Source organism: Sebastes fasciatus, chromosome 1 (genome assembly GCF_043250625.1).
Source record: "Sebastes fasciatus isolate fSebFas1 chromosome 1, fSebFas1.pri, whole genome shotgun sequence".
Taxonomy (NCBI): Eukaryota; Metazoa; Chordata; class Actinopteri; order Perciformes; family Sebastidae; genus Sebastes; species Sebastes fasciatus.
In genome coordinates this window covers 34,826,001-34,851,465 of record NC_133795.1, presented here as the reverse complement: position 1 = coordinate 34,851,465, position 25,465 = coordinate 34,826,001, and the positions used below count along the sequence as shown (strand labels likewise).

Genomic DNA, 25,465 nt, shown 5'->3' with positions numbered 1-25,465 from the left:
GTCTGAATCGACTCCACTTCTTTACAAATCCCAGTGAAGTTGTTGCACAATGACAGAACACACAATGCATAGACAAGGAAGTTTTATTTCATTTCCTGCGATCAAATCTGTTGTGTGTACAAATCATTGTATTTTCTCACATCTTGTTCAATAACCCATGATGCATTGCATCCATACATTTGTAGCTCAAAACAGCTTTTACAAAAAAGGATATACAATATATACTTATATTTATATATATAATATACAGGTGTTTCTTTTATGCATTTAGATGTGTTTTTGTAATGGGTAAAATAAGATTTTAAAAAAACACAGCCGAGTGGAAACAAATCCCAGGTAAGGTTCAATATTACCAAACAAATAATAGCCAGGTTATCAAAGTGGTCAACGTTGGCTATCTTACAGTTAACATGAAGCCCTTCACACAGTTTGCATATTTTCCACAATTACAGTCGTGTAAATCCAGAGTGATTGCCTTCTTTTATTGTACTATGGACCTGTGAGTGTCAATGACAGATCGAGGGAACTGGTTTTATGTGGGCAACAAAAGTTTTCATGGATCTCTACAGCTAACTATTAATACGGCATTGTGTCGTGACCTTAAATTAACAATGGTATGATTAATATCAGGATTAAAGTCTTTTCAGGGAGAATTATTTTTGTGCCAAAACCTCACCGTCCTTCATCTGATTTGTATGTTTATAAGATGACAACATGTCTGAATCTACGGTAAAACATCCCCCGAACTTCACTGTATGGCTTTATAGTTCATCTACCCAGGAGGACACATCTTGCACACCCCCACGGCAGACAGGTGATGCTTCCAGCACCGCGGTTTCCTTTTTTTTTTTTTTCATGTTTTGTACTGTGGCTGGCACCTGTGTAAAATTAGGATATGTGTATTTTTTTTTCTGTTTGTGCCAGAGAGGAATAAATAGATTCTACATAAGCAAGAAAACAGACTGAAAAAAATAAGATTTGAGTTGTAAATATACAGTTGAAATGCCACTCAGGTAGACTTGACTGTCACAGTCAATGCAAATGATAAGTCCACTGTGCTGTGTTGTACTTTGTCAACAACGTTACTTCTGGTGTTACTCACTTCACATTATATAGCTCAAAATTACAGTATTACATCTTTTTTTTTTCTTTTTTCAATACAACAGAGTAGTAATAATAATCATGTGTGTTTATACTAATTGATCATCATTCATGTAAACATATTTAACCAGGTCATGCAAACAGTAGACCAAAACTTCTTCCACTAGAGGTGCACAGCACGGAGCAGGCGGAGCGCCCAGACTGAGATCCCTCCGCCTCGGTGTAAAAAGACCCAGCAGGCGGATATTTAGACGCTGGTCAGAAACAGAACAGAGAGTACGAGCGTGATATGAATGTGATTGTTATCTTCCCACGCATTCTCAACGCAATTGCACCTTTTAAACCTCCTAACATGATGTGAGCCCACGGAGGAAGGTCAGATTCCTGTGATTTAAGGGGGATCTCAGTTTGAGCCTCTGATAACAGAACAGCCATAGAACAAAAAAAAGTCTTCATACATTTTCGATGTTTTCCCAAACAGAAGCATGCAGACACTCCAGGTCAGAACCGCTCTTCACAAACCCAGTCTGAGCCAGAATATAGAGTCCATAACCCCCACAATCAACCTCTCCGCTCTCCGAAAAAAAAAAAAAAAAAGTAGTAAATACTTATAAAAGGACAGAAACACTTAATATGAGGAAAAAAAGACAAACAGAACGAATGGGGAGGTGGCATCGGCAGGGAAGTCGTGCCTTGAGATTTAATCAACTAAACAGCTACTTGGTCAGTGACTGGACCGAGTCACATTGATGGGTGAGGAGGAGTATAAAGACATGCAGGAGTAGCTCTCAGCAGGAAGCGTTCCTCTTCTCTTTGTGCCCTGTCTGGCCAGATTTTTGGAGAAAGCTGCCAGTAGCGTAGAGTGTGGGAGCCAGATGGAGGCAGACAGACGGTAATTGTGATTAGAGGTAGATGTGACTGATCATGTGAGAACAAAACTAATGGAGAAGACTGCCTTTAGGCCACTGCCTCGTCTTTGTCTTTAGGACTCAAGAGGCTTCCTGAAGCTAACATCCAGGACCACACACTGTCAAATGACCCGTCAGCTACAGTATAACTGCACAAAGGACAACATCGCTAATCATGTAGACTGACCCTTTCTATAAATCACCGTCCACTCGGAGCGGCCTTGCATTCTGGTCTGCAAAAAAAAAAGTAAAAACTTGTGTGTCTGGAGTCGGGTTGTGTATTTTTTTGGGGGGGACAAAGACTTACAGTATGTTTCTCCACACTGTGACAGTGACCTGCTCGCTGTGGACGCACTCTGCCTGATAACTACTCTGCATTCCTGGCCAGACTGGGCGGGCGGGCTTTGGGCGCTCCAGGGATTCAATGTCACCATGACAACGGGAGGTTGTGCTCAAACGCGACTGGCTGGCCTGCAGCAGTAGGTGCAGCTCCTCAGGCTGTCCCGGTCTGCGCTGCCCTCTGTGCTTCCACGACGGCCGTCCTCGTAGTGGGACACTGGAGATTAGAGGGAAAACAAGGGAGCGTGTGAGGTCAAAGGGACATTCTGGTTTCATTCTGATTATGGGTCATAATAACTTTGCCCTCGGCACGTCCTTTGTAGAGATATGCTGCTGCAAAACAACATATATTATGGCAAGCAACCTCCTAAAGCTTTCCAAATAAACTCAAATTTTAAAGGTGCTAAATTCAGATATTCAGAACATACCTATTAAGTCCACACAACATGGCGACAACTGAGCCAGGGGCTGGAAGCTAACGGTGCTAACAGCGCTAACAGTGCAAACAATGGCAACACTGACTGAGCTAACAGTGTTAACCTGAGGGGGAACCGGAGGGTGGGCATTAGTGATTTGCGGGTGAGGTTTTTTTTATTACCCACAGTCGCCCGACCTGTTAAGAGAGCCAATCCGCATCACTCGACCCGCAAAAATATGCGTTAATCAACCACCCAAACCCAAACAGACTTGCAAACCCCCAACTTTATGTATTATAGTAGCACAATTGTCAGGACTGAAGTCTGAGATAAGGACAGAGACAAGCGAACATGTGCCGCGGCTCACGGAATCTCACAGAAATACGTGAAATGACCACAACCCCTTGACAGCGCATTACGTGGTGGTGGATACGTTATTTCTGTAAGTTATTAATAACTCACTTGGAATGCTACCTTGTCACTTTTTGACCGGCGATTGACCTACGCATCACTAGTGGGCACCACGTTATGAGCTGTAACCGCTGTATGAGCGCAGTGCAGAGCGGCGGCCGTGAGCTAGCCAGTCGGGCATGCTTGCATTCACAAACATGCACTAAAAGGGTGGTGTCTAGAAGGTAACCTACAAGTTGCGAAACTCTCGCGAGATGGTTAAAGTTTGGCATTGACCCCGAACAGCTATGGTCAGGATAGGACGTTGAGCCGCGAGTCTCGCGAGAAGTTTTTGCAATTTGTGAGTTACCTTCTAGACCACGATCACACTAAAAGGCACACGCAGCCGGCCCAGCTATGTAAACAAAGCACGGAGAAACTCAGATTACAACACACACAGAGGGAGAGTGACTTCGTTCTCTGCTCAGGTAGACATTACACCTCTATATCTTTACATAGCAAATAGTTGTTTGATGCTATATTAATTCTCTGGAAATTGAATAGAGAACCTTTAAACTTTTCCTTTCAGTCAAGAGTTTGGTGGTGGCAAGTACAAGGTTAGCACGACCAAAAGACCACAATTTTATGAGAATAAGACCTATAATTTTAAATAATTTTTAAAAATACAATCATATTCCTTCAACAAGGTGACTTACTGTATGTTCAGGAGCAAGGTCATGCCTCAGCTTAACCTGTCATCACCTGTCTGCCTACTTACAGTATATCTGGTTGACCCATCCTCTCCTGTTTGTCTAAGGGTTGTCGATTCCCTTCTCTTGCCTTCATCCACTCACCTCACTCCTCTTCACATTCATTCATCCCCTCATCCTCCCTCTTCCATTCAATCCCATGCATGCCTCTCCGATCTTCTCCCTCTCTGCTCGGTACTGTCTGTCCTGTCCTTCTTTTCTGCCTTCTATACATTTGTCCTGCCAAACCTGCATCCTACTCCTCCTAATGCTGCATCCCTGTCACATGGTAGAGATGGTAGAGATGAGAAAGATTCCCACTACTTGCTCTAGACAGTTGTATGATTGCAAAGTTGACCGCAAGAGGGTTGAAATACTGTGAATTTACAATGTAGCACTAAATCCATTAAGGCATGAATCTTGTAAGTGAAGAGAGCCACCCGTCTGAATAAGACTGAAGGAGAGTGTTTGTTCAATCACTGTGAACTGGTAACTTACAGCTCTCCTCCTCCCCGTTCCCCAAATCGTCGTCCTCCTCCTCCTCCTCCTCCTCTTCCTCTGGGAGCAGATGTCCATGGCAGGGACTGGTGGGAGTAATCTGACTGGGTCCCTCGAGACTAGTGCCCAGCTGCAGCTTCCGCATGTGGCGCACCACCGCTGTGGCATTAAATGCTTGCTACAGAGAGAGAAAGGGGAAAACTCATCTGTGTCTGACAGTTACTGAGGGAGAAAAACAGCAAAATGTACTCCTACCAATTTGAATACTGCTCTTTCAGCAGGCTGCTCTGCACTGACCTTCCATTTACTTTTGGCAAAGTTCTTCTTGATTTGAGCGCTGACAGATTCGTGGATATTCTTGTCCAGAGCGGTGTCTCCACAGATCCTGCAAAGTCAGCAAGCATTAGAGGATTTACAGGTAGTTGCGGCACCTGGCTGGGACTTTCATTCGTTGTGTTATTCGTCGATTAGTAGATCGACAGAAAATGAATCTGCAACTATTTTGATAATTGGTTCATTGTTCCAGTCATTTCTCAAGCAAAATAACAAACTTAAGCTCGTTCCAGCTTCTCAAATGTGAAGAGTGGATGCTTTTCTTTGACACTCAGTAGCCTGTATAAGTGGTTCAACCTTTTCGAGTCGTGACCCTCCAGTTTTGTTTAGTTTGAACTGCTAGCGACTAGGTGTTGCCCAATATGCTCAAGGACATTTGTCTCTCCTCCTGACCTGCCAGAAATCCCCCTTCAGAAACTCATCTGCAGGTACACTTTGACTCTCACAAACACTCAATAAAATCTATTCTGAGGCCAATTATATCACTGGTGAAGGTGATGTCATGTAAAAAACATTCCCCAGCCTAAAATATGTTAATTTATTTTTAATATGTTATTTGATTCTTTTCTCCACAACCATCTGAAGAGGAGATCAGGCAGGCTAACTCTGTTTTGTCTTTCAAATATCTTTAAAAAAACATACTCCGATTTGCTTTCTCTTAATCAGTTCTTCTTTTTATTCTACTTGTTCTTACTGTGTTTTAGTACTTCATACCTTGCTTGTCATTTTAACTGCATCAACTCTTATTTTTATTTAGTACTATCTGCTAATTTATCTTGCTTTTTATGTCTTCGTAAAGCACTTTGTAACTTGTTTTTGAAAAGTGCTATACAAATAAAGTTATCGATATTATCTGGCGACCCCAGGAAATTATCTCGCGACTCCCTTGGGGGTACTGACCCCCAGGTTGAGAACCACCGGCCTATATGATAGTAAACTGAATATCACTGTTGGTCGGATAAAACAAGCTGCTATGGGAAGCTATACTTGTTATAGACAAAGCGATTAATCAACTATTTGAGAAAATAATCAACACATTAATCAATAATGAAAATGATTGTTAGCTGCAGCCCTACTGTCGATTACTTTTTCAAATGAATTGATTAATTTCTTTGTTTTTTCAGAGTTTTTCATTTTATCTGTAAAATGTCAGAAAATAGCTAAAATGGTCAGAATTATTTTCAGGAGCCCAAAGTGATGTCTTTAAATTGCTTGTTTTGGTTGACCAACAGTAATTTACAATATAAAAGCTGCACATCCTCACATGAAGCTAGAGAATGCTTGATAAATGTCAGTAAAATGATTCATTTATTATCAAAATAGTTTTTTCAGTTAAAGGGATAGTTTGGGTGTTTTGTAGTGGGGTTGTATGAGGTCCTTATCCATGTTAGGTGTATTACCTACAGTAGATGAAGGTCGGTGTGCCCCCAGCATTGAGAAACAGACAGGAGCACCGACACCGGAGCAAAGCAATACAGAGAGGTGGATGGAGAAATGTATTTTAGCCGCCTAAAAGAAAGGCTTACCTAAAAACATCAATATCCGTGTAAGTGTACACTATATTTAGAATATTTTCACCGCTTTATCTTACCGTGAAACGGCCCTTTCCTTTCTCCTTTCTGACAGGGAACTGAACTGAAAGTGAAACTTATCTATGCGCTCTCCAAAGCCAACAGGCTCAGATGACAAAAAACGTATTGATACGTTTCACTTTCAGTTCAGTTCGCCATCAGAAAATATTCTAAATATAGCGTACACTTAAATGGATATCATTTATTTTAGTTGGGCCTTTTTTTTAGGTGGCTAAAATATATTTTTCTGCCGTCCCCGTTCACAGCACTGTATTGCTTTGCTCCGGTGCCGGTGCTATAGACTGTTTCTTGATGCTGGGGGCACGCTGACCGTCATCTACTGTAGTTAATACACCTACTATGGATAAGTACCTCATACAACCCCACTTCAAAACACCCAAACTATCCCTTTAAATTGAAATTGTTCCGTTTTTTCACTTCCTTCAATCAACTAATTGACAGATAGATTTCAGTCCTACACACAACCACATTGAGAGGGATGAGTATGAGTGTATTTTTTTTTATATAAAGACAATCATTATTACGGTTTTCTCACCATGGATGCTGGAGGGCCTGATCACACGTATATCTCTTGAGAGGTTCTTTCTCCATCAGGTGACAGATGAAGTCTTTGGCTGCAAACAAAAATCAAGTTCGTGCTGTAAATAGTCCACTCTGATTTGTAAGATGTCACTATTTGTAGTAGTCGGAAGTACCTGAATCTGAGATGTCGTCCCAGTACGGAGAGTCAAATTCATACTCTGCTTTCAGAATCTGCTCAAACAACTTGGCATCATTTTCATCATAAAACGGAGGATATCCACACAACCTGAGGGAGCGATATCAGAACATATTCAATACTGGAAAATGGTCGCTTTACGTACTTTTCAGTGAGGAATGAGCTCAGACTTACAGAATATAAGAAATAACTCCTATGGACCAGCAGTCCACTGCTTTGCTGTAGGGCTTCTGAGCGAGCACCTCGGGAGCTGTTACACACACACACAGCAGTCATTACAGACAAAATACTGTATACGACTCACAGCAGCAGTGGGGGTGAATTCAAGTAATCTTGACCTTTCGGTAATACCGTGTGATCTGGCGGATCACGTTAAAGAGGCAGAGAGCACTTGTGAAACACTTGCAATTGACTCAGTAGTGGATGAAAGAGCCTCTCACAACGCAGTGAACAAAGAGAGGGGATATGAGCTGAAACAGCGAGCGCTGAGCTCACACGAGGAGAGAAATAAATACCTTACCCACATATCCAGGAGTACCGCAGGCTGTGGACATGACGCTGCCCGATCCTTCGATCTTTGACAGTCCGAAGTCACTGATCATGATTTTGGAGTCTTCGTCCATGCTGTAATACAGCAGATTCTCTGGCTGCAAAGACGAAGAAGAGCGATCAAACAGGAAGGTTTGCAAAGGGAAAGGATTGTTGTATTTCCGTCTTCTCTGAGCAATGATACCTTCAGGTCTCTGTGGACGATCCCCATATCGTGGAGGTATTTGACTGCGTCCAGGATCTGGTGGATGAGTTGGCTGGCATCTCTCTCTGTGTAGAAACCTTTCTCCACAATCCTGTCAAACAGCTCACCTCCAGATACGCTGCCAGGAGAAAAATCACGGTGGTTTTGTGTTGAATGCAGCTCCTGCTGTGCAGCCAAATATTGTTCAAACCGCAGAACATTGTTTTAATTCTATAGATATATAAGTTACCAAATATATATAATTTGACAGAAATTATGTATAAAATGGTACACAAGACATCTACAATATTTAGTGCAGTTAAAGAATAACATCTTGAGTTTGAGTATTTCAGTTGATAAACTATATATGATGCATATGTGTTATATGGAGCTGCAACAATAAATCGCCAAGTAATCGATTAATCGGTTGAGTAACTTTTTTAAGAAAAAGTTCTCTGATTCCAGCTTCTTAATGTGAATATTTTCTGGTTTCTTTACTCCTCTATGACAGTAAACTGAATATCTTTAAGTTGTGGACATACAAGACATTAGAGGACGTCATCTTGGGCTTTGGGAATCACTGATTTTTTGACATTTTATAGACCGAACAACTAATCGATTAATTGATAAAAAATAATCAACAGATTCATCGATAATGAAAATAATTGTTGGTTGCAGCCCTGGACCAGTATGTTGGTCTGCAAGAATGAATGTGTTAAATCCTGATTAGTTACAGCCCTAGTGATGTATATGAATATAGATATATATAACACTAGAATATGGAATAAGATGATCCTTAATGCTCTTTGAAACAAAAGGGAAAACTACATGTTAACTGATAATGTAATAAAATTACATAAATAAGTAGAAAACGAATCACAAGTTCTCAGATCCTATGGCGACATTTTTAAATGTCTTGTTTTGTCTGACAAACAGTCCAAAACCCCAAAATATTAAAATTTAAAGTGATGTTAAACCGAGAAAAGCAGCAAATAGTCCCATTTGAGACGTTGAACCAGACAAGGTTTGGCTTTTCTTCTTGATAAATTGATGACATTCAATTTGCAGTAAATCCACAGAATTGTCTACAGTAAATATGCACGCTTTATAAATCTTCTGTTATGTAATTGTCCCTTTCTGTAAGATGAAGAGGAACTCACAGCTGCATGACGAGATATAGGTGGGATGTACTTTCAAAGATGTCCTCCAGCGTCACAATGTTGGCGTGCTTGATTCTGAGGAGGATAAATGCACAGAAATCATCAGATGGAATATGTTGCATTTTCACTTTCTCTCTCTGGTGACTAACTGCTTACTGTCAGTCGGTCACCAGATGGCATTCTTGCTGCATAATTCAAATTCAGAGTGCTCTCTTTTCTATGAAAAGCTATACAGTTAGTTTAGATCAAAACTTTGTGTTTGCCCTCTTCTCCTTAAATACAAACTCTCATGACTATGAGATTATAGCTAAAGGGCTTAACAGAATGGTAAATGGTACACGGACTTGCATTTTATATAGCGCCTTTCTAGTCTTCCAACCAGTCAAAGCACTTTACACAACATGTCAGCATTCACCCTTTCACACACACATTCATACACTGATGGCAGAGGTGCCCATGCAAGGTGCCAGCTTTGCTCACCAGGATCTGATCTAAATATTCATTCACACACTGATACCACGGCTTTCGGGAGCAATTTGGGGTTCAGTATGTTGCCCAAGACACACACAAGCCCTTTTTTTAATCTAATTTCAGGAAAACTGTCATAGTATAAAGAACACACTACCATATGCATAAAAGCTGAATAATTTTTTTTTTCATTTTTTTATGCAATCAGAAGAGTGGGTCCTGCATTTGTATTTACCCCAGTCCAGAGGGCACATACACTAAGAGGGTGCATCTCTTTGCAAATGAAATACAGTATTGATAGAGTCAATCTTTGCATGTAAACTATTAATTAAAAATTGATAAAATGTTTTTGAGAATCAATACAGTATCATAAAACATAATATTGGGATATTAAATTTGTTCTATATTTTCTTACACCCCTACAGCCGTGGCTTATTAAAGAATAACTATTAGTCCATCAGCCAGACCCCACAAAATTTGGCCGTTGTGCCACTTTGGAGGTGCCATGTCTCATAGAGATTTTTTTAAAGGTCTATGTCCATAGTGTTGGAAAATGCATGATAGCATTACAGCAATGGTAGCTTTCTATGTGCTATCACTCCTTTTTTCATCCCTCCATCATTAAAATGTGTCCATCTTTATTCGCCATTTTACACATAGATCCAGTATAAAAGAGGGAAACCAACACACAATATCATGAAGTCATATATCGTTGTAAAGCTTAGACTATAATCTATCCTTCAGTCACATTGTCATGACACTGAGGTCAAGAGAATTTGACCTTTGACCTCTAATGCTGCAATGGGGCAAATTCTGAATGCAACTCCAAATACCCTTTAAACTAACTCCGTATTGATCGGATGTGCCCATGGATAGTTCCAGCATAAAGAGCACAAAAAGAGCTTTAAATTGATATATTATATGACTAACAACAATAACAACATTTCTTATCAGAATAAACGTAACTTTGTGCAGTTTGTATCTGATAGAATGTTCAGAGCCTTGCATTGGATTCTGTTATTGGGAGCGTTTGTAAACGACTTTCTTAGCAGCAGAAACACAAAATAATACTAAAACTAGAAAAACTGTACAAAGAAATTAATTCTCTATCCATTATTTTATGTTTTCTCATTGTCAATATAAACATGTTCCAACTGATGAGGCCCTGACTCAGTGGCAGTGGGTTATATTCCAGGTGATATGTGAAAATGATGTTCACTTTTTTATAAAGGCATGAAACTTGGTACACTTGAACAGTTTGGAGCCCTAAACATTTTGAGACATGGAGCCATCGCAACAGAAATTACCATAACCAAATTATGTATTTTGCATCATAGCTCCTGTGCCAAACATGATAATACAGAAAAGGTGATGTCTATCCCTTTGTTTGGATGGCCAATGTTTACAATGATACCATTCACAATATCATAAACTGTTCAGGTGAATAGTTAATGGTGAATTCAGTGATATTGTATGAAGCAAATCACACTATCTGAGAACCTAGGCTAGACTTTATAATATCCTGTCTGTTGCATATAAAGTCTTAATCCTTTTGTTCATTAATCCTGACAATACAGTGACTGTGAAGAGTTTAACAATACTCTTACTTTTACCTTAACATGTTTGGCACAGGAGATATGATGCAAAATACATAATTTGGTTATGGTAATTTTTCTACCAAACAACTGATCATGCTGGAACTAACAGTGTCCTGGAAAGAGCGTATGGATGAGGCCAATGAGAGGAAGCGAGACCAAGTACAAGGAGCTAGTGTAAGAATGTAGAAGGCAAGGCTGGCGAACTCGCTGTGAGCCTGTGGAGGTGGGCTGCAAAGCATTTGGGCACTGGGCAATGGACATCACCGGGGAGGCCATAGAGGAAGGCCATCAGACCCATTACTGAAGCTGTAGAGAAAGACACCAGACTGGCTTTGGATCAAGAGGCTAGATCCATGGGCGACTGCTGCTGGGACTCAAGCTGGGGTCTGATCAACCCTGGCTGGGTCGCCTGGGTGAGAGTGTCTGATGTTGAAAGACCCGAAATACCCAATGACCCCATGTTCCATCACTGATGATGCATCCCGGCACATCTGCAGGATGTGTCTTTCATCTTTTGTGTTTGACATTCTTTTTAAGCTTTAAGTTGTTATGGTCATATTGAATATTGCTCTCCTCTTAACAGTCACTGTATTGTCAGGGTTAATGAACAAAAGGATTAAGCTTTTTAAAACTCTATACAACATACATGCACATAACAGACATGATATTATAGTCTAGTTAAGTAGTAGTAGTTAAGTCTAGCCTAGGTTCTCAGATAGTGTGATTTGCTTCATACAACATCACTGAATTCACCATTAACTATTCACCTGAACAGTTTATGATATTGTGAATGGTATCATTGTAAACATTGGCCATCCAAACAAAGGGACAGACATCACCTTTTCTGTATTATCATGTTTGGCACAGGAGCTATGATGCAAAATACATAATTTGGTTATGGTAATTTTTGTTGCGATGGCTCCATGTCTCAAAATGTTTAGGGCTCCAAACTGTTCAAGTGTACCAAGTTTCATGCCTTTATAAAAAAGTGAACATCATTTTCACATATCACCTGGAATATAACCCACTGCCACTGAGTCAGGGCCTCATCAGTTGGAACATGTTTATATTGACAATGAGGTAAGAGTGAGAAAACATAAAATAATGGATAGAGAATTCATTTCTTAGTACAGTTTTTTGAGTTTTGTATTATTTTGTGTTTCTGCTGCTTAGAAAGCCGTTTACAAACGCCCCCAATAACAGAATCCAATGCAAGGTTCTGAACATTCTATCAGATACAAACTGCACAAAGTTACGTTTATTCTGATAAGAAATGTTGTTATTGTTGTTAGTCATATAATATATCATTTTAAAGCTCTTTTTGTGCTCTTTATGCTGGAACTATCCATTAGCACATCAGATCAATATGGAGTTAGTTATAAGGGCATTTGAAGTTGCATTCAGAATTTGCCCCATTGCAGCATTAGAGGTCAAAGGTCAAATTCTCTTGACCTCAGTGTCATGACAATGTGACTGAAGGATAGATTATAGTCTAAGCTTTACAACGATATATGACTTCATGATATTGTGTGTTGGTTTCCCTCTTTTATACTGGATCTATGTGTAAAATGGCGAAAAAAGATGGAACAATTTTAATGATGGAGGGATGAAAAAAGGAGTGATAGCACATAGAAAGCTACCATTGCTGTAATGCTATCATGCGTTTTCCAACACTGGGGACATAGACCTTTAAAAAAATCACTATGAGACATGGTCCCTCCAGAGTGGCACGACCAGCTCATGGACTATATAACAAATACTATTCTTACTCACACACACACACGCACACACAGAACTGGATCATTTATTGTTATGAATGAGCCAACAGACAGTCGAGCATCTCTCTTGGCTCTCAAGTCAAGCTGACACACCATCGCTGTAACACATCAGCAGCTGAGACGTGACTTTCAGCAGAAACAGAGAATCCATCTGTATTTTTTTTTTCTCAGATTAACTTTCTTCTCTCTCGCTCTCTCATGACTCTCACATTTATTTAACGGTGACTTTAAGTATTTGGCTAAACTCCACTCCTCCCATTCTGCCATATCTCTCTCCTTCCATCGTACCCCACCCCCCTCTCCACTTCTCCACCCTCTATGTCTTTTTCTCTTTCTTCAATACACTGCTGCGGGGAACTCCACACCATCTCCGCCTCTGTGTGCTGTTGCCCTGGCAACAGGGACACTAAAAATAGGTCTATGTTCTTTACTCCTGACATTTCCGGTGCACAATCCTACTGTTTCTACTGACACCGTGCATTTAGTCGCCCGTTCAATTGACCCCCCCCCCCCCCCCCTTGCACGTATTCTGCATCTGTGTGCATGCATTGTTGGGACACGAAGCACAAAGCTGACACATCACAGGGAACTCAGGTGACCTCACCTGTGTAGTACGGCGATCTCATTTTCAATGTTGTTCTCTTTGCCTTCCAGTGCTTTCTTGGGGATGCACTTAATGGCCACCAGCCTCTGGGTCCTCTTCTCCTCGGCTAGAACCACCTCGGAGAAAGCTCCCCTAAAACACACACACACACACACACATATGCACACGTTGAAAGAAAGAAAATGTGTGGGAGTGTGGGGTGAAATGGCCAAGATGGGAGAGTAGGATTCATTCTTTTTAGGCCTTATTGGATTGAAAGTGTTGCACAAAAGAAGCTAGAATATTAGAGCTGCCTCCTCTTAGTCGATTAGTCAACTAATCGGTTGTTTTGGTCTTAGTCGGCGAAGATTTCTTCAGTCGATTAGTCATTTTTCATGCTTTTTTTCATGCTGAATGATTTATTTCCAAAAAAAATATGACCACATCTCTGGTGGTAAACACCAGATTTAAAGTGGCGCTTTTGTGAGATTCTTTGTGGAGAAACTCATCTGTCGATTAAATCAACTATAATCGGTTAGTTGACAAAATTGTATGAGTGTTAGTCAACTAAGAATTTCTTCGGTGGAGGACGGCCCTACAGAATATTCAGAGCTTTTCATGCAAATCATTTTATAATTCTTGATATCTTTTTTCAGTGTAAAGGGGTGTTTTGGGTTGATTCCCACACTAAATAAAGTTAGCACATATTTTTGTGGCCTCCTAAAAACGGTCTCTCAACTAACCACACGGTTTTAAAAAAAGATCTCCAAATACCAGCCATCTGTGTGCGCGTGTGTGTGCGTGAGTGTGCGTGCGTTCGTGCGTGCGTTCGTGCGTGCATGTGTGCGTGTTCATGCATGCGTGTGATGAATAATTAAAAATGGTGATATTACCAAGAGTTTTTTGGGGGGCTCAGGAAATGCTCAGGAGGTGAAGCATCAGTTGCGCACAGACATTTATATCACTTGTTTTTTTAAAAAAGGAAAAAGAAACTATTTTTGATCTGTTCAATAATAGATCCAGTAAATGTGGTGTGGCTGTTTCCGAGGGAGACCAGACTGCATTATGGATTATGGTGATGGTGAGAGGCAGAATAGTGTGTATTTACACAGTCTCCCCACAGGAGCGTGGGAGGTTGCTCAGGAGGAGGCCTGAACGCACAAACATTGTTAGCGACCGCAGGGATCCTTTACGTGTGTGTGTGTGTGTGTGTGTGTGTGTGTGTGTGTGTGTGTGTGAAACAGCACCGTCATGCAACACACAATGGGAGTTCAATGTTCATGTTTTAGCAAATATTCCCTCTTCTCTTCCGTCTGTCACACTGCAGAGCATTTGAGGACTTCTACATCTTAAGTGTGCAAACTTAAATAAAAGGATGCCGTTGCCAACAACAACCATGTGATAAGGAGGCAAACATCTCTCACTTTCTGTTTATTCTGCTCTTAATGGTTATTAACAGATAATTACAGAGCGGAAGAGTTATTGTGCAACCCCGAGCGTCTCTCGGTACACCTCCTCCCATCGTCGTGTCATAATAAATGTGGATCTGTGGTAATCCTTGAGATGGCTTTGTGCCGTGGCCATCTTGTGCTCAACGAACCAGCGCAGCAGAAACGTTTGCATAGAGAAGCTGATGGATGCACACGAGGAGAGACGATTCTCACACGCATCTCCGGTTTAATTTTTTAAACGGCCCTTAAAATAATCTCAAAGCAAAATCACATAAAGCTCCAATTCTCATCGACCCATAAAAGCATTTTAATGTGTTTAAATCTGCCACATTTACAGTGGGAGTTTCCTGAGAGGGTCAGGAGCGTCAAAGCTCTGTTATAATCTATTTAGTCTTATTGGCTGTTTAAAATAGAAGGGTCAATGGGCCAAGACAGGGGGGGGGCAGACAGGTAAGACCCTAAAGGTGGTGACTGACATGTGAATTCATAACTGAAAACAATGTTTCTGTTTCTGGCCATGAATGGAGAAAAAGCTTTGTTGGTTACAGGACTGCAACTGATGATTATTTTTAATTATTTTCTAGTGAAAAAATGTCTGTCACGCTGTCCAAGAACCCAAGGTGGGGTCTTCATCATACTAACAGTTCAAAACCCAACAATATTCAGTTTACAATGAGAGAAAAGAGGCAAAATCTCACACTTGAGAAGTTGGAACTGGAGAATGTTCGGCTTTTATGCTTTAAGTTACGGAATTATTATTTGATTATCAAAATAGCTGCCACTTCATTTTGTTAATTTACGATTCAATTAATCCACTAATCACTTTAGCTCAAGCTGGTTAGCTTCGAAATAAATCAATCTGAGACAAGGAGAAATGGTCATGTGACCTAATGTTAAGCTAGAGACGAACTGCACCACGGAGTCTACACAACAAGGCTGTAAAGGCGGATGAGTCGGCATGATGACGTTTTGTAGTCTCATTTAGCCACTTGTTAGCAACCACCTTTTTTAAGACACATAAAAGCTTCAAAATTCATGAGTGGGATATTTACTGACGTATATCATAACGTAGAACAAAACGTTAAATCCTCTTAAGATTGTGTTAAACACAGACCTTATTTCAGGCATCTAACTAAAAACCCATTAACTCATTTCCTGGTTTTAGGACTCTTTCCTGCAGCTCTCTATAAGAGCCTACTACACCAGTAGTTTTTTTTTAATAATTTAATCACATGGTACATCATAGATAGAATGTATAAAGAAACACGACAGCGACCTCTAGTGAGCGTAGTAATTATGAGAAGAGCAGAAGCGGAAGTCGGGCGCTGTAGTATTGACAGCGTGAAACTCAATAGGGGATGGAGGTCGGGGGCGATGGATGGGACACAAAATGCAGGGTTTTCACCCAGGAGGCCAACAACTAGTTGTCTTTGTGTTCACAAGCGTTAAGTTTCACTTTTGAAACGTAGTTATTGTAAGCCAAAACACGATGTTTTCCCTAAACTTAACTGTTTTTGTTGCCTAAACCTAAAGAAGCCTTTTTTCTGTGTGTTCAAAACGTAACGTTTTATTTAGTTTTACATGTTAGAAGGTGTTGCTTTTAAAGTAAACTATATGTAACGTTCAGAAGATCCTTTTTATTAATGACACCTGTGGCCGTTAAGCGAACTGCAGTCAGCATCCTGACATCTCTCCACGTCGTCCATTAATTCCTGATAATGGACAGTTCATCGGACATTATCCCTTACATGAGGTTCTGTAATGTTCCTAGATTTTATTTTGACCATTGGCTCCATGATACTAACTAGCTTGCAGCTAGCGAATTACTTTATCAGCTAATGTTATGAAGCAACCAAACAGATCCATGCTGCATAGCTACTGTAAGTCACAGCAAGCTGGCCAACCAGAGCTTAAGCACTCAAGACAGTATTTTACTATATTAGCTGCACAGTTTTGGCGCTTTAGGGGAGCTGAAGAGAGGCAAGGCACCCGGGAGTGTGCATAAACGTCATATTCTTTGGATTTTCCCAGCAAAACAATTCCGAGTATACTTACATAGAAATCAGTCCACAGGTTGTTATAGGCAACTGAAAGAGTCGGCGAATGTCTCAGTTTTTAAGTTTCGTTACAATCCGTACACACATTGGCAATATAAAGCGATTAAAACACGTAAATTGTTACATAACATGTAACAATTTACGTGTTTTAATCGTGTTTTAATCGTGTTTTAATCGAAAGTGAAATTTAAAGATTCTATAGTACCTTTAAATTTCCCTTTCACAACGTAGGAGTAGTACGCCCCGAATGACCCACATCTATGTTGCTTATAGCGACCGATAACTGCTATTTAATAGTTCGATAACAGTCAAATCGGGTGCAGCAGAGCAATGTAATCCTCCAAATCCAGCTAACCAGAACATTGTTTTTTAATGTAACAGACCGTTAAACATACAACTGAATAATATCCTTTTCAGTCTTAGAAGAACCAACTATGACAGTAACAATAGTAACAGTATAGCAACAGCATCTGTTATTTTATCCATTGTCATCGCTCCTGTTGTCAGAGCCGTATACTACAGTAAATATCTGATTACAAATTTTGACTCAAGTTTATCTGTACGTGACCTGATCCCTGCTTTATCTATGCTTACTCCTGAAAAGAAAAAAATGCTTGCACACACTTCTCTGCTGTTGCCGAGAGACACATTGTAATTACTGTAAGCATCCAGTTGCTAATTTCTACTCGGAGACGCAGTAGGGGAGGACTCTCAGGGGGTTTGGGGAGAAGAGGAGGACAGGAAGCTACTGTAGCTGTTATTCTGAATTGATGAGATTTAGTCAACAGCTAATGTGTAAAGTCTCAGCATTAGACATGTCAGTGAAATGATTATTGTCCAGATTTATAGACTTCAATCTCTCCAGTCTCCGATTAAAACACACCAGCAATCAGCAAACAGACCGCTGAAATCGTGACACATCATTTCATCTATTTTATGCCAATAAATAATCCTGGCACGCACATTGACTCGCTGTTAGCAAATTAAAATGAATAAGTTCCACATGAGTCATTGGCCTTGAGACTCATAGCTGACGCTCGGCTGTTTTTGTGTTCACGAACAAGACTGTCAACACGTATTTTTAGACATTTTTGAGATGGACTGAACCTCCAATAGATAGATAGTCAGATGGATGGATGGATGGATAGACAGAATCATGCATCTGTAGCAGAGTGATGGTGTCTGCCCCAAAGCCATCAGCACAACATGAACACCACAGCATGGCTCTCTGTCTGACACACACACATACACCACACACACACTCACAGGTTGCAGTAATCCCAGCTGTCCATATGGGAAAATATTGATTCACACATTCTCACACGGCTGTCAGCGTCTCTCACTGCTCTCACTATGATAAGTGAGCTCTCATTGCCTTCTTCCATGTCTTAAAGGCTTCACCTGACGAGAGTCAAGTGTGATGTAATTAAATCCCATTTGCACTTCCAAATGATGGATGTTTGCCGCAACGTCACATATTGTTCATAATGGTCTTTTTTGTTGTTGTTGTTCTAAAGACACACCATCAATCAGGCACAGTCAGGACCTGTTGCAGACAGCGTCGAGCATCCGTAAGTCTATCGATCTCACCAACATGCCTCCAAGTCCCGAAAAAGCTCTCTCTTTTTTAGCCTAATCCATATTGTGTGTGTGTGTGTGTTTGTGTGTTTGAGAGAGAGAGAGACAAAGAGGAGAGTGGATACGTGCGGACATACAGTCCAAACAATCTAAATTCATTCTTACATCTGAGTCATTATGAGAAATAGCTTTATATATTCATATCAACAAAGCTTTGAACTGGACCATTCACTGTTTTCCATCTACTCTAGTAAATTCATGTGTAGGTCAGACCTCTTAACTCCTCTGCTCTTCTCTATAAACACCCAGCCTGAGTGCTTTAGTCCTGCATCACAGTGTTTATGCTCCTACACATTATCCACCTGGACTTCTTAAAACTCGCATCCACCCACATCTTCGTTTTTTTTTAAGGCACCGTTGTTGTGCTTTCTTTCTGAGTACAACATTCAACCATCATATGCCAAATATCCATCTTTGAAGCTCAATTAAACAATATGTATTTTAGTATTCAATAAAACAGCCTACTGTGAAAGGGGGTGCTGGTAATACTGCTGCTGCCACTGAGAATCAACACCAAATTCTGCAGCTCTTTGCCGGTTTAGTTGATTTAAGCTCATTGTTTTGAGTCGGCAGACAAACTCCACAAAGGCCGACCGTATTCTCAGTGTTTTATTCTCCAACCGCTCTATCACCTGTTCAAACTGGCCCATTCACTGTATTGTCTTTCCCTTAACATCGTTACTGTTTTATTCCCCCTCATATGTGTCTCCTAAATGTCTCTTATGTTTGCTCTGATGGTGTTTTCGTCGTGTTTGGCGGTTTTTATCTGTCCGAGTATTTATTTTATCTTTGTACGGTGTCCTTGGATGTCCTGAAAGGCGCCACCAAATAAAATGTATTATTATTATTTATCATTTATTTTGTTTGGTGGATAGTTCTACGACGGAGAGCGTCAGCGATACACATGAGAAGTACTCTGCTGTGGATGTTTGGAACTGTTTTTTTTTTTTTACTGCCGTTTGGTCTGATATTATTTTATTAAGCGGCCCCATGCTCTTCATTTCTGTCAGACAAGCTGCCAGCTTGCGGGGAGATCTCTGTCCACGGGACTCGTAAACTGAACTAATGTTCATACGTGAGTATCACTACTCCTTTAAGTCTCCGTCCGACAACGTCCTATTTATTTCATACAGACTGTAAACACATCAAAAGTTACGATCTCTAAGTTGATTCATGGGACATTTAATCAAAGTGTAAAAGAAGAACTCATCCATGATGTCAACATCCATGAAATACAGAGTTGATGACAACAATAATCCACACAGTAACAACTACAGTGATGGGCAGCGTTACTCTCTCCCCCCATCTAGTCTTTAACAAAGTCACTCGGTAAAGATGGCTTCCAGATCACAATGAAGCAGTACTAGAGAGTAACTAAGTACTTTTATTCAAGCACTGCACTTAAGTACAATTTTGAGGTACTTTACTTGAGTATTTCCATTTTCTGCTACATTATTTTTCTACTCCACTTCATCTCAGGATATATTGTACTTTTTACTCCACTACATTTATATGATAACTTTAGTTACTTTGCAGATTCACAATACAAAATATAATCAACAAATAAATTATGATGTATTTTTACAGATTAAGAAAAAACGTTATTGATCCCTCGGTGAAATTCACGAGCTACCCAGCAGTATATAAAGTAAAAAAATAAGGTCCACCTTTAGCAGCTGAAACATTAAATTGATGAACACATTAATTCATTAATAATTATAAATAATTCTGAAATGGGCCATTCGGCATAATGCATACTTTTATTTTTGTTACTTTAAGTACATTTTGGTTGTAAAACTACTTTTATGTAAGTAACATTTTGAATGCAGGACTTTTACTTGTAACGGAGTATTTCTCCTCTGTGGTATTGCTACTTTTACTCAAGTACAAGATCTGAGTACTTCTTCCACCACTGCAGTTAAGAAAACCTGAGTTAGATAGAATCTCATAAAGTGTGTTTCGCCTTCATTTGACAAAAAAGCAACAGCGGTATCGCTCCATATTGACTGTGAATACTCTGAAATTAGATAGCTTCACAACTCCAAAAAGGTCAAGAGGCCTCACAAGTATATGGAGTTATATCAGAGATTTCATCCTGGGTAAATAACAGAAGAAAAGTTAGTTTAGAATAAAAGAAAAAGCCAAAACACGTGCGACCAAAGGGTGACAGACATGATAACTGCAGAGCGGAGGGGGATTGTTTCAATCCCTGCCTCGAGGACAGCTCGTCCTGAAGTGGACTCCAAACAGAGGTAGAACTGTGAGGATTAGCTGGATCTGAATATAATATTTCAACATAAATCAATTAACTTCACGCACTGAATTCCTGGATAAAGCTCCTCTGTAATCTTCTCTCCGAGCATAAGGAGCTTTCCGTCAACACATTAATTCTGCCCTCTGCCAGGTCCGGCTACTGTGACAGGAGGGAGAGAATATTACTACAGCTTTTGGTATGAAATATGGGAACATGCTATCCTGGCATTTCACTCTTTCAATCCTCGTTATATAACCCTTAATATCATGCTTCAAATTACAATCGCTGTTTTAAGTCTTAGTGGAATCATAACACAGAAGTTATCAGCGTTTAGCAGCAGTCGTGAGTTCTCAAATAAACAGTCTGCTAGTCAAAGAGCATTGCATACAGCGTGCACAGCTCTGAGACGGAGACCGATGGAGTCTTATTTGATGTCCTCCTACAGCTTTCGACATAACCAGACATCCTCATCATCATCTACCCGCTGCTATTTCGCTTTTTTTTTGGATGTGAACCAGAGTCGCGCAGTCATTAAAATCTGGTTCTGTGCAGCCTCTCCGGGGAAGCAGGTGTGATTCCAAGAAGATAGAAAACAACCACACTCCATATGGCACGCTGGTGTCATCACAGGTGGACGTGTGCTAGGTCACTTGTACTTGGTTTGGGGGGGGGTTGGAGACCATCTGGGCTCAGTCCTGTCCCCCTGGAGAGTGCAGTCACAGGTCTGTGTGAGTCCAGCCCTCACCATTACAAGGCAACCTATTCCCTGCTGGTTGGAGATTAATCTTGCAGTTTATTATAAAATGAAGGTGTATTGAATTTAAATTGAGATGTAAATGTGATCTATTTTGGATTCCAGACTATATAGCAACAGGAAATATAGGTGGCTGCTCAATCACATCAGATAGTTGAACTTTTATAAAAGTTTTTCAGACAAATCTTAAGGCAGCAGCTGCAGAAACGGGGTTCATGTCATCTTTCCTTTTTGCCCCGAGCATACTGTACATGTGCTCTGGATCCCTTTGTTCACACAACGGTCTGTCACATCCCTCCAGTCAATCATCACATTGGTAGCTGACTCATTCAGATATAGACGGGTTATATCAAAATACTGCAGGTTTCATTGGGTTTTGTATCGTTATTTGTAGGGCTGCACAATTAACTGAGTATTAATCGCGATCACAATTTTGGCCTCCCACAATTAAATGAACGTGATGGACTACGATATTGACGTTTAAAAGGTGTGCTCTTCTCATAGAAAACTCTGCTGTATATCAAATCAAACACTTCCTAAACTAACAACCAGCCAGGGTGCGATTCAGGATGTTTTGGCTTCACTTTTGGGGAGATGGCAAGCCACTGCGCACGCACCCTGCAGCCTGATAAAAACATTTGTGAATGTTGCCGCCTCAGTCCAGAGCAGAAAAGTAATGTACTATATATTTTACGGGCAAAACGAAAATGCACTGAATTCAGGTGAAGAAGAATGAATTTTATTTTAAGTCTTATTTTGATGCAACAATTTGTTAATCGGCAGGAATGTTGCACAACCTGAAAGTGAAGTGCTCTGTAGATTTTACTTTGGGTAAAACGTTTTTGGGGATAATTTTATTTTGCTTCTAGGAGACGCACCGTGAATATGGACCAGTCTTATTTTGATGTAAAGATTTGTACAGGAATGTAGCACAACATGTAAGTAAAAGCAGTGTTGTGTTTATTCAAATGTGAAAGTGAAATAAAAATATTTTGTCCCTAAAAATCAACAAATAATTGTGATAAATAATCGTGATCTCAATATTGATCAAAAATAATCGTGATTATCATTTTGGCCATAATAAGGCCATACTAGGTAATTTTTACTGAATGGCTAAAATAAAGTCTCCAGTGTGCATCTGCCATTAGCTGTCTAAATCATATTGTTTTTGTTACATAAAACGGTTAAAATTGAAATACTCATGTTCACAAATATTGACGAAATGTCCAAGGCAGGAAGAATAACTAAACTGAAAATGATGTTGAGTAACAAACACACTCATATGCAACCACACATGCCTGCACACACATATTTGCAGGTGCAAATAAACACATGCATGTCAAACACATACGCCGTAGCATTTTAAACTCATGATCAACTCAGTCATAATTGTAATAGAGACCAACTTAGAAATATGCAAACTGCTTCCAGAACTAGAATCAGTTAAGTTGCTTAATTTGTTATTCGTCTGCTGTTTTGTATTGCCTATGACCAGTCAATCCAAAAAACGTAATTTTAATCCGAATATTTTTGCGCAGCTCAGAAGAGAGTCAAATTGGCCAGGGGGGGAAAAAATGCATGTTGGAATACTTCTAGGCGAATGGGAAATAGTTGAGTCAGCATCCAACAGCGGCCAAGAACAAGGCAAGTCTGAGTCAGAAGAGGCAGAAGTGACAAGCACGTCCAAAATGTCAGTCAAATTTCTAGAGAGACCCTGACAGCATGGACAGATGGGGGAAAGAATGAGTGGCGGTCGCCCTTTGACCCCCTCGCTTTCTCCAACTCTCTGTGAAATGCGTATGTGCTCTGTTACCTGCAAGTTTGGGGCCCTCGAATGTCTGGGGGCCGTCAGACAACAGCACTAAACTACCAGCGTATAACTTACGTTCCCAGCACTTCTTTGAAGTCATAATGTTCTTTGATGTCTGATGTCTTCTTTTTCCATCCAGTTCCATCCTCTCCAAGAGGCATCCTACAACGCTGATCGGATTCGCCACACTACAGCTACGGGGCAGAATAAAAAAAACAAACAGTGAATAGATTCATGCACGATTAAGTTTTGACCCATCAAATGTGGATAAATCTCTGATCAGGAGGATTGTGCTAAACTGAACCAGTGATTTACTGATTGGACCAGTGACTATTAATGAAAATAGGTTGTTTAAGACAAGAAATTCCCTCAAGGCACTACATGTTGTAGTGTGTTTTAACCACGTTCTGCCTGTTACAAGCATCATTCCAGCACACAGTGGGGGAAATAATAGATAACACTTGAAATATGACACCACAACCAATGGGCACTCTTGCACTGTATTTAATTAAGAGTATTTAGACTGCACTATATATTCTCCCTCAGTTTAATATGTCCATTACAGTTTGGCCGAGTGATTGTTACATAAAACCTTCAGCCATAAATAAACCATTGATTTTTTTTTTTATGGCAGCAAGTTTGATTGGACTCGCTGCCATGAAGACAAGTTATTTTATTCTTCATGATGACTGATTAATAAGCTGAAATCAAAGCGAAAGAAAACATTTAATCTGCAGGCCTGGCCTCCTACTGCAGTCTCCTATATTTAAAAAAATCAGAGAATAAACTTGTATAATTCTGCGTAAAATGTCATGAATGTTAATAACAAATGAGTAAAACATAAAAAATAAAACTTGCACACTGAAATGAGAATATGACTAATCATGCCCCCCCAAAACAAGCTATACAGCCCACAACAACTATACCCTACAGCCTTACTTTGCTGACAACCAGCCGGGCAACAATAAATAGCAACAAATAAGAGAAAGTAGGGCAAACAGTGCAGCAGAGACAGAGACAGTGGCAATGAAGGGACCGACGCACAAACAAACGCATGGTCAGTATAGGCACATACCAGCTGGGGGGGGGGGGGGGGGGCCTGAGCTATATTTAACATCTGAAGCTTTAAACAATTAGGCTGCTCTGAAGGAAAATAAAACCTATACCTATACAAGAGGTGAAATGGAAAGTGTATTCAAACATCTGATCTGCATTGAGGCTGCGGGGCGTGAATGGGAATAAAGAGGAGGTTGAATGGGAATAAAAATCGGTCTGCAATACTGAAAATGATTTTCCATGTTGGTGATCATGTCAGTAATATGTGCTTCATAGAGAGAGAGAGAGGAAAAGGCGGTGTGGGTGTGCGAGCTTTAGCCTGCTGCAGAGCTCAAGGGTACAGCAGTCAAAGGCAGCATCTCTGGGTTATAAACCAGGAGGCTGCACGCACACACACACACACACACACACACACACACACACGCACACACATGCGACAACAAAACAAGTTTTATATTCAAAAGAAAAAACTACACGATTGATGATGCATTTCGGTGAATGAAATGGAAACATAATAAATCCATACCTGACTGTGGATGTGTGTCTCTGTGTCTCTGTGTCTCTGTGGTGGTGGTGTGTTGTCCTTCCCTCTGGGAGCTGATCTGTGGATGCTGAGCTCGAGCTTTAGTGCGCAGCGCCGGCTCGCTCACACTGCTCCTTCTGACGTCAAGACAACCAGACGTCTGTGGACGTAGTGCAGCAGGAGGAAGAAAATATGCTCTACTGCTCCTCTAAAACAAGCCTGATCCGCGATGCACCGTATTTAAAAACCACCGTCTGTTACATGTGAACAGCTTTTGTTGCACATCTGTCTCGCAGCGCGCAGTGGATAGCGCGCATCTGTAAAGGATATGCTGGGTATGCAGATGATGTATAGAGGCTTTGCAAAACAGGCATAACGTGTCACTGTGAATAATGTAGCCTCTCATACAGGCACACACATTATAGCCAAGCGGCCTGCGTAAAATGTATTTTTAAACCAATGAATCTACACTTACTTGCAAGGAATTAAAGCTCTGATTTGCCACTAAACTTGAGGCAACGCCCTGCTTCTCTCTTTCTCTCTTTCTCTCTCTCTCTC

General features: G+C 40.5%; 1 protein-coding gene across 1 annotated transcript; it reads right to left on the bottom strand.

The window, feature by feature from the left end:
* Window positions 1–67: 67 nt before the first annotated feature.
* Window positions 68–25,355, bottom strand: camk1a (calcium/calmodulin-dependent protein kinase Ia). The gene is made up of 12 exons (XM_074645812.1): window positions 24,911–25,355; window positions 23,404–23,522; window positions 13,386–13,517; window positions 8,938–9,012; window positions 7,778–7,916; window positions 7,565–7,691; window positions 7,219–7,294; window positions 7,022–7,134; window positions 6,862–6,940; window positions 4,699–4,786; window positions 4,402–4,579; window positions 68–2,565 (listed from the first exon to the last, which is right to left on the bottom strand). Exons 2-12 carry the CDS (start codon window positions 23,487–23,489, stop codon window positions 2,462–2,464), a joined length of 1,197 nt encoding a protein of 398 aa, XP_074501913.1. The 5' UTR covers window positions 23,490–23,522; window positions 24,911–25,355; the 3' UTR covers window positions 68–2,461.
* Window positions 25,356–25,465: the final 110 nt, after the last annotated feature.

What these genes read in the sequence shown, in the direction of transcription:
- camk1a (XM_074645812.1), bottom strand. Translation starts at nt 23,489, where the DNA reads ATGCCTCTTGGAGAGGATGGAACTGGATGGAAAAAGAAGACATCAGAC. An exon ending in GAGATCGCCGTACTACACAG is followed by an intron (nt 9,013 to 13,385) that starts GTGAGGTCACCT and finishes TATCCTCCTCAG; the next exon opens with AATCAAGCACGCCAACATTG. An exon ending in CAGGCCCTCCAGCATCCATG is followed by an intron (nt 4,787 to 6,861) that starts GTGAGAAAACCG and finishes CTGACTTTGCAG; the next exon opens with GATCTGTGGAGACACCGCTC.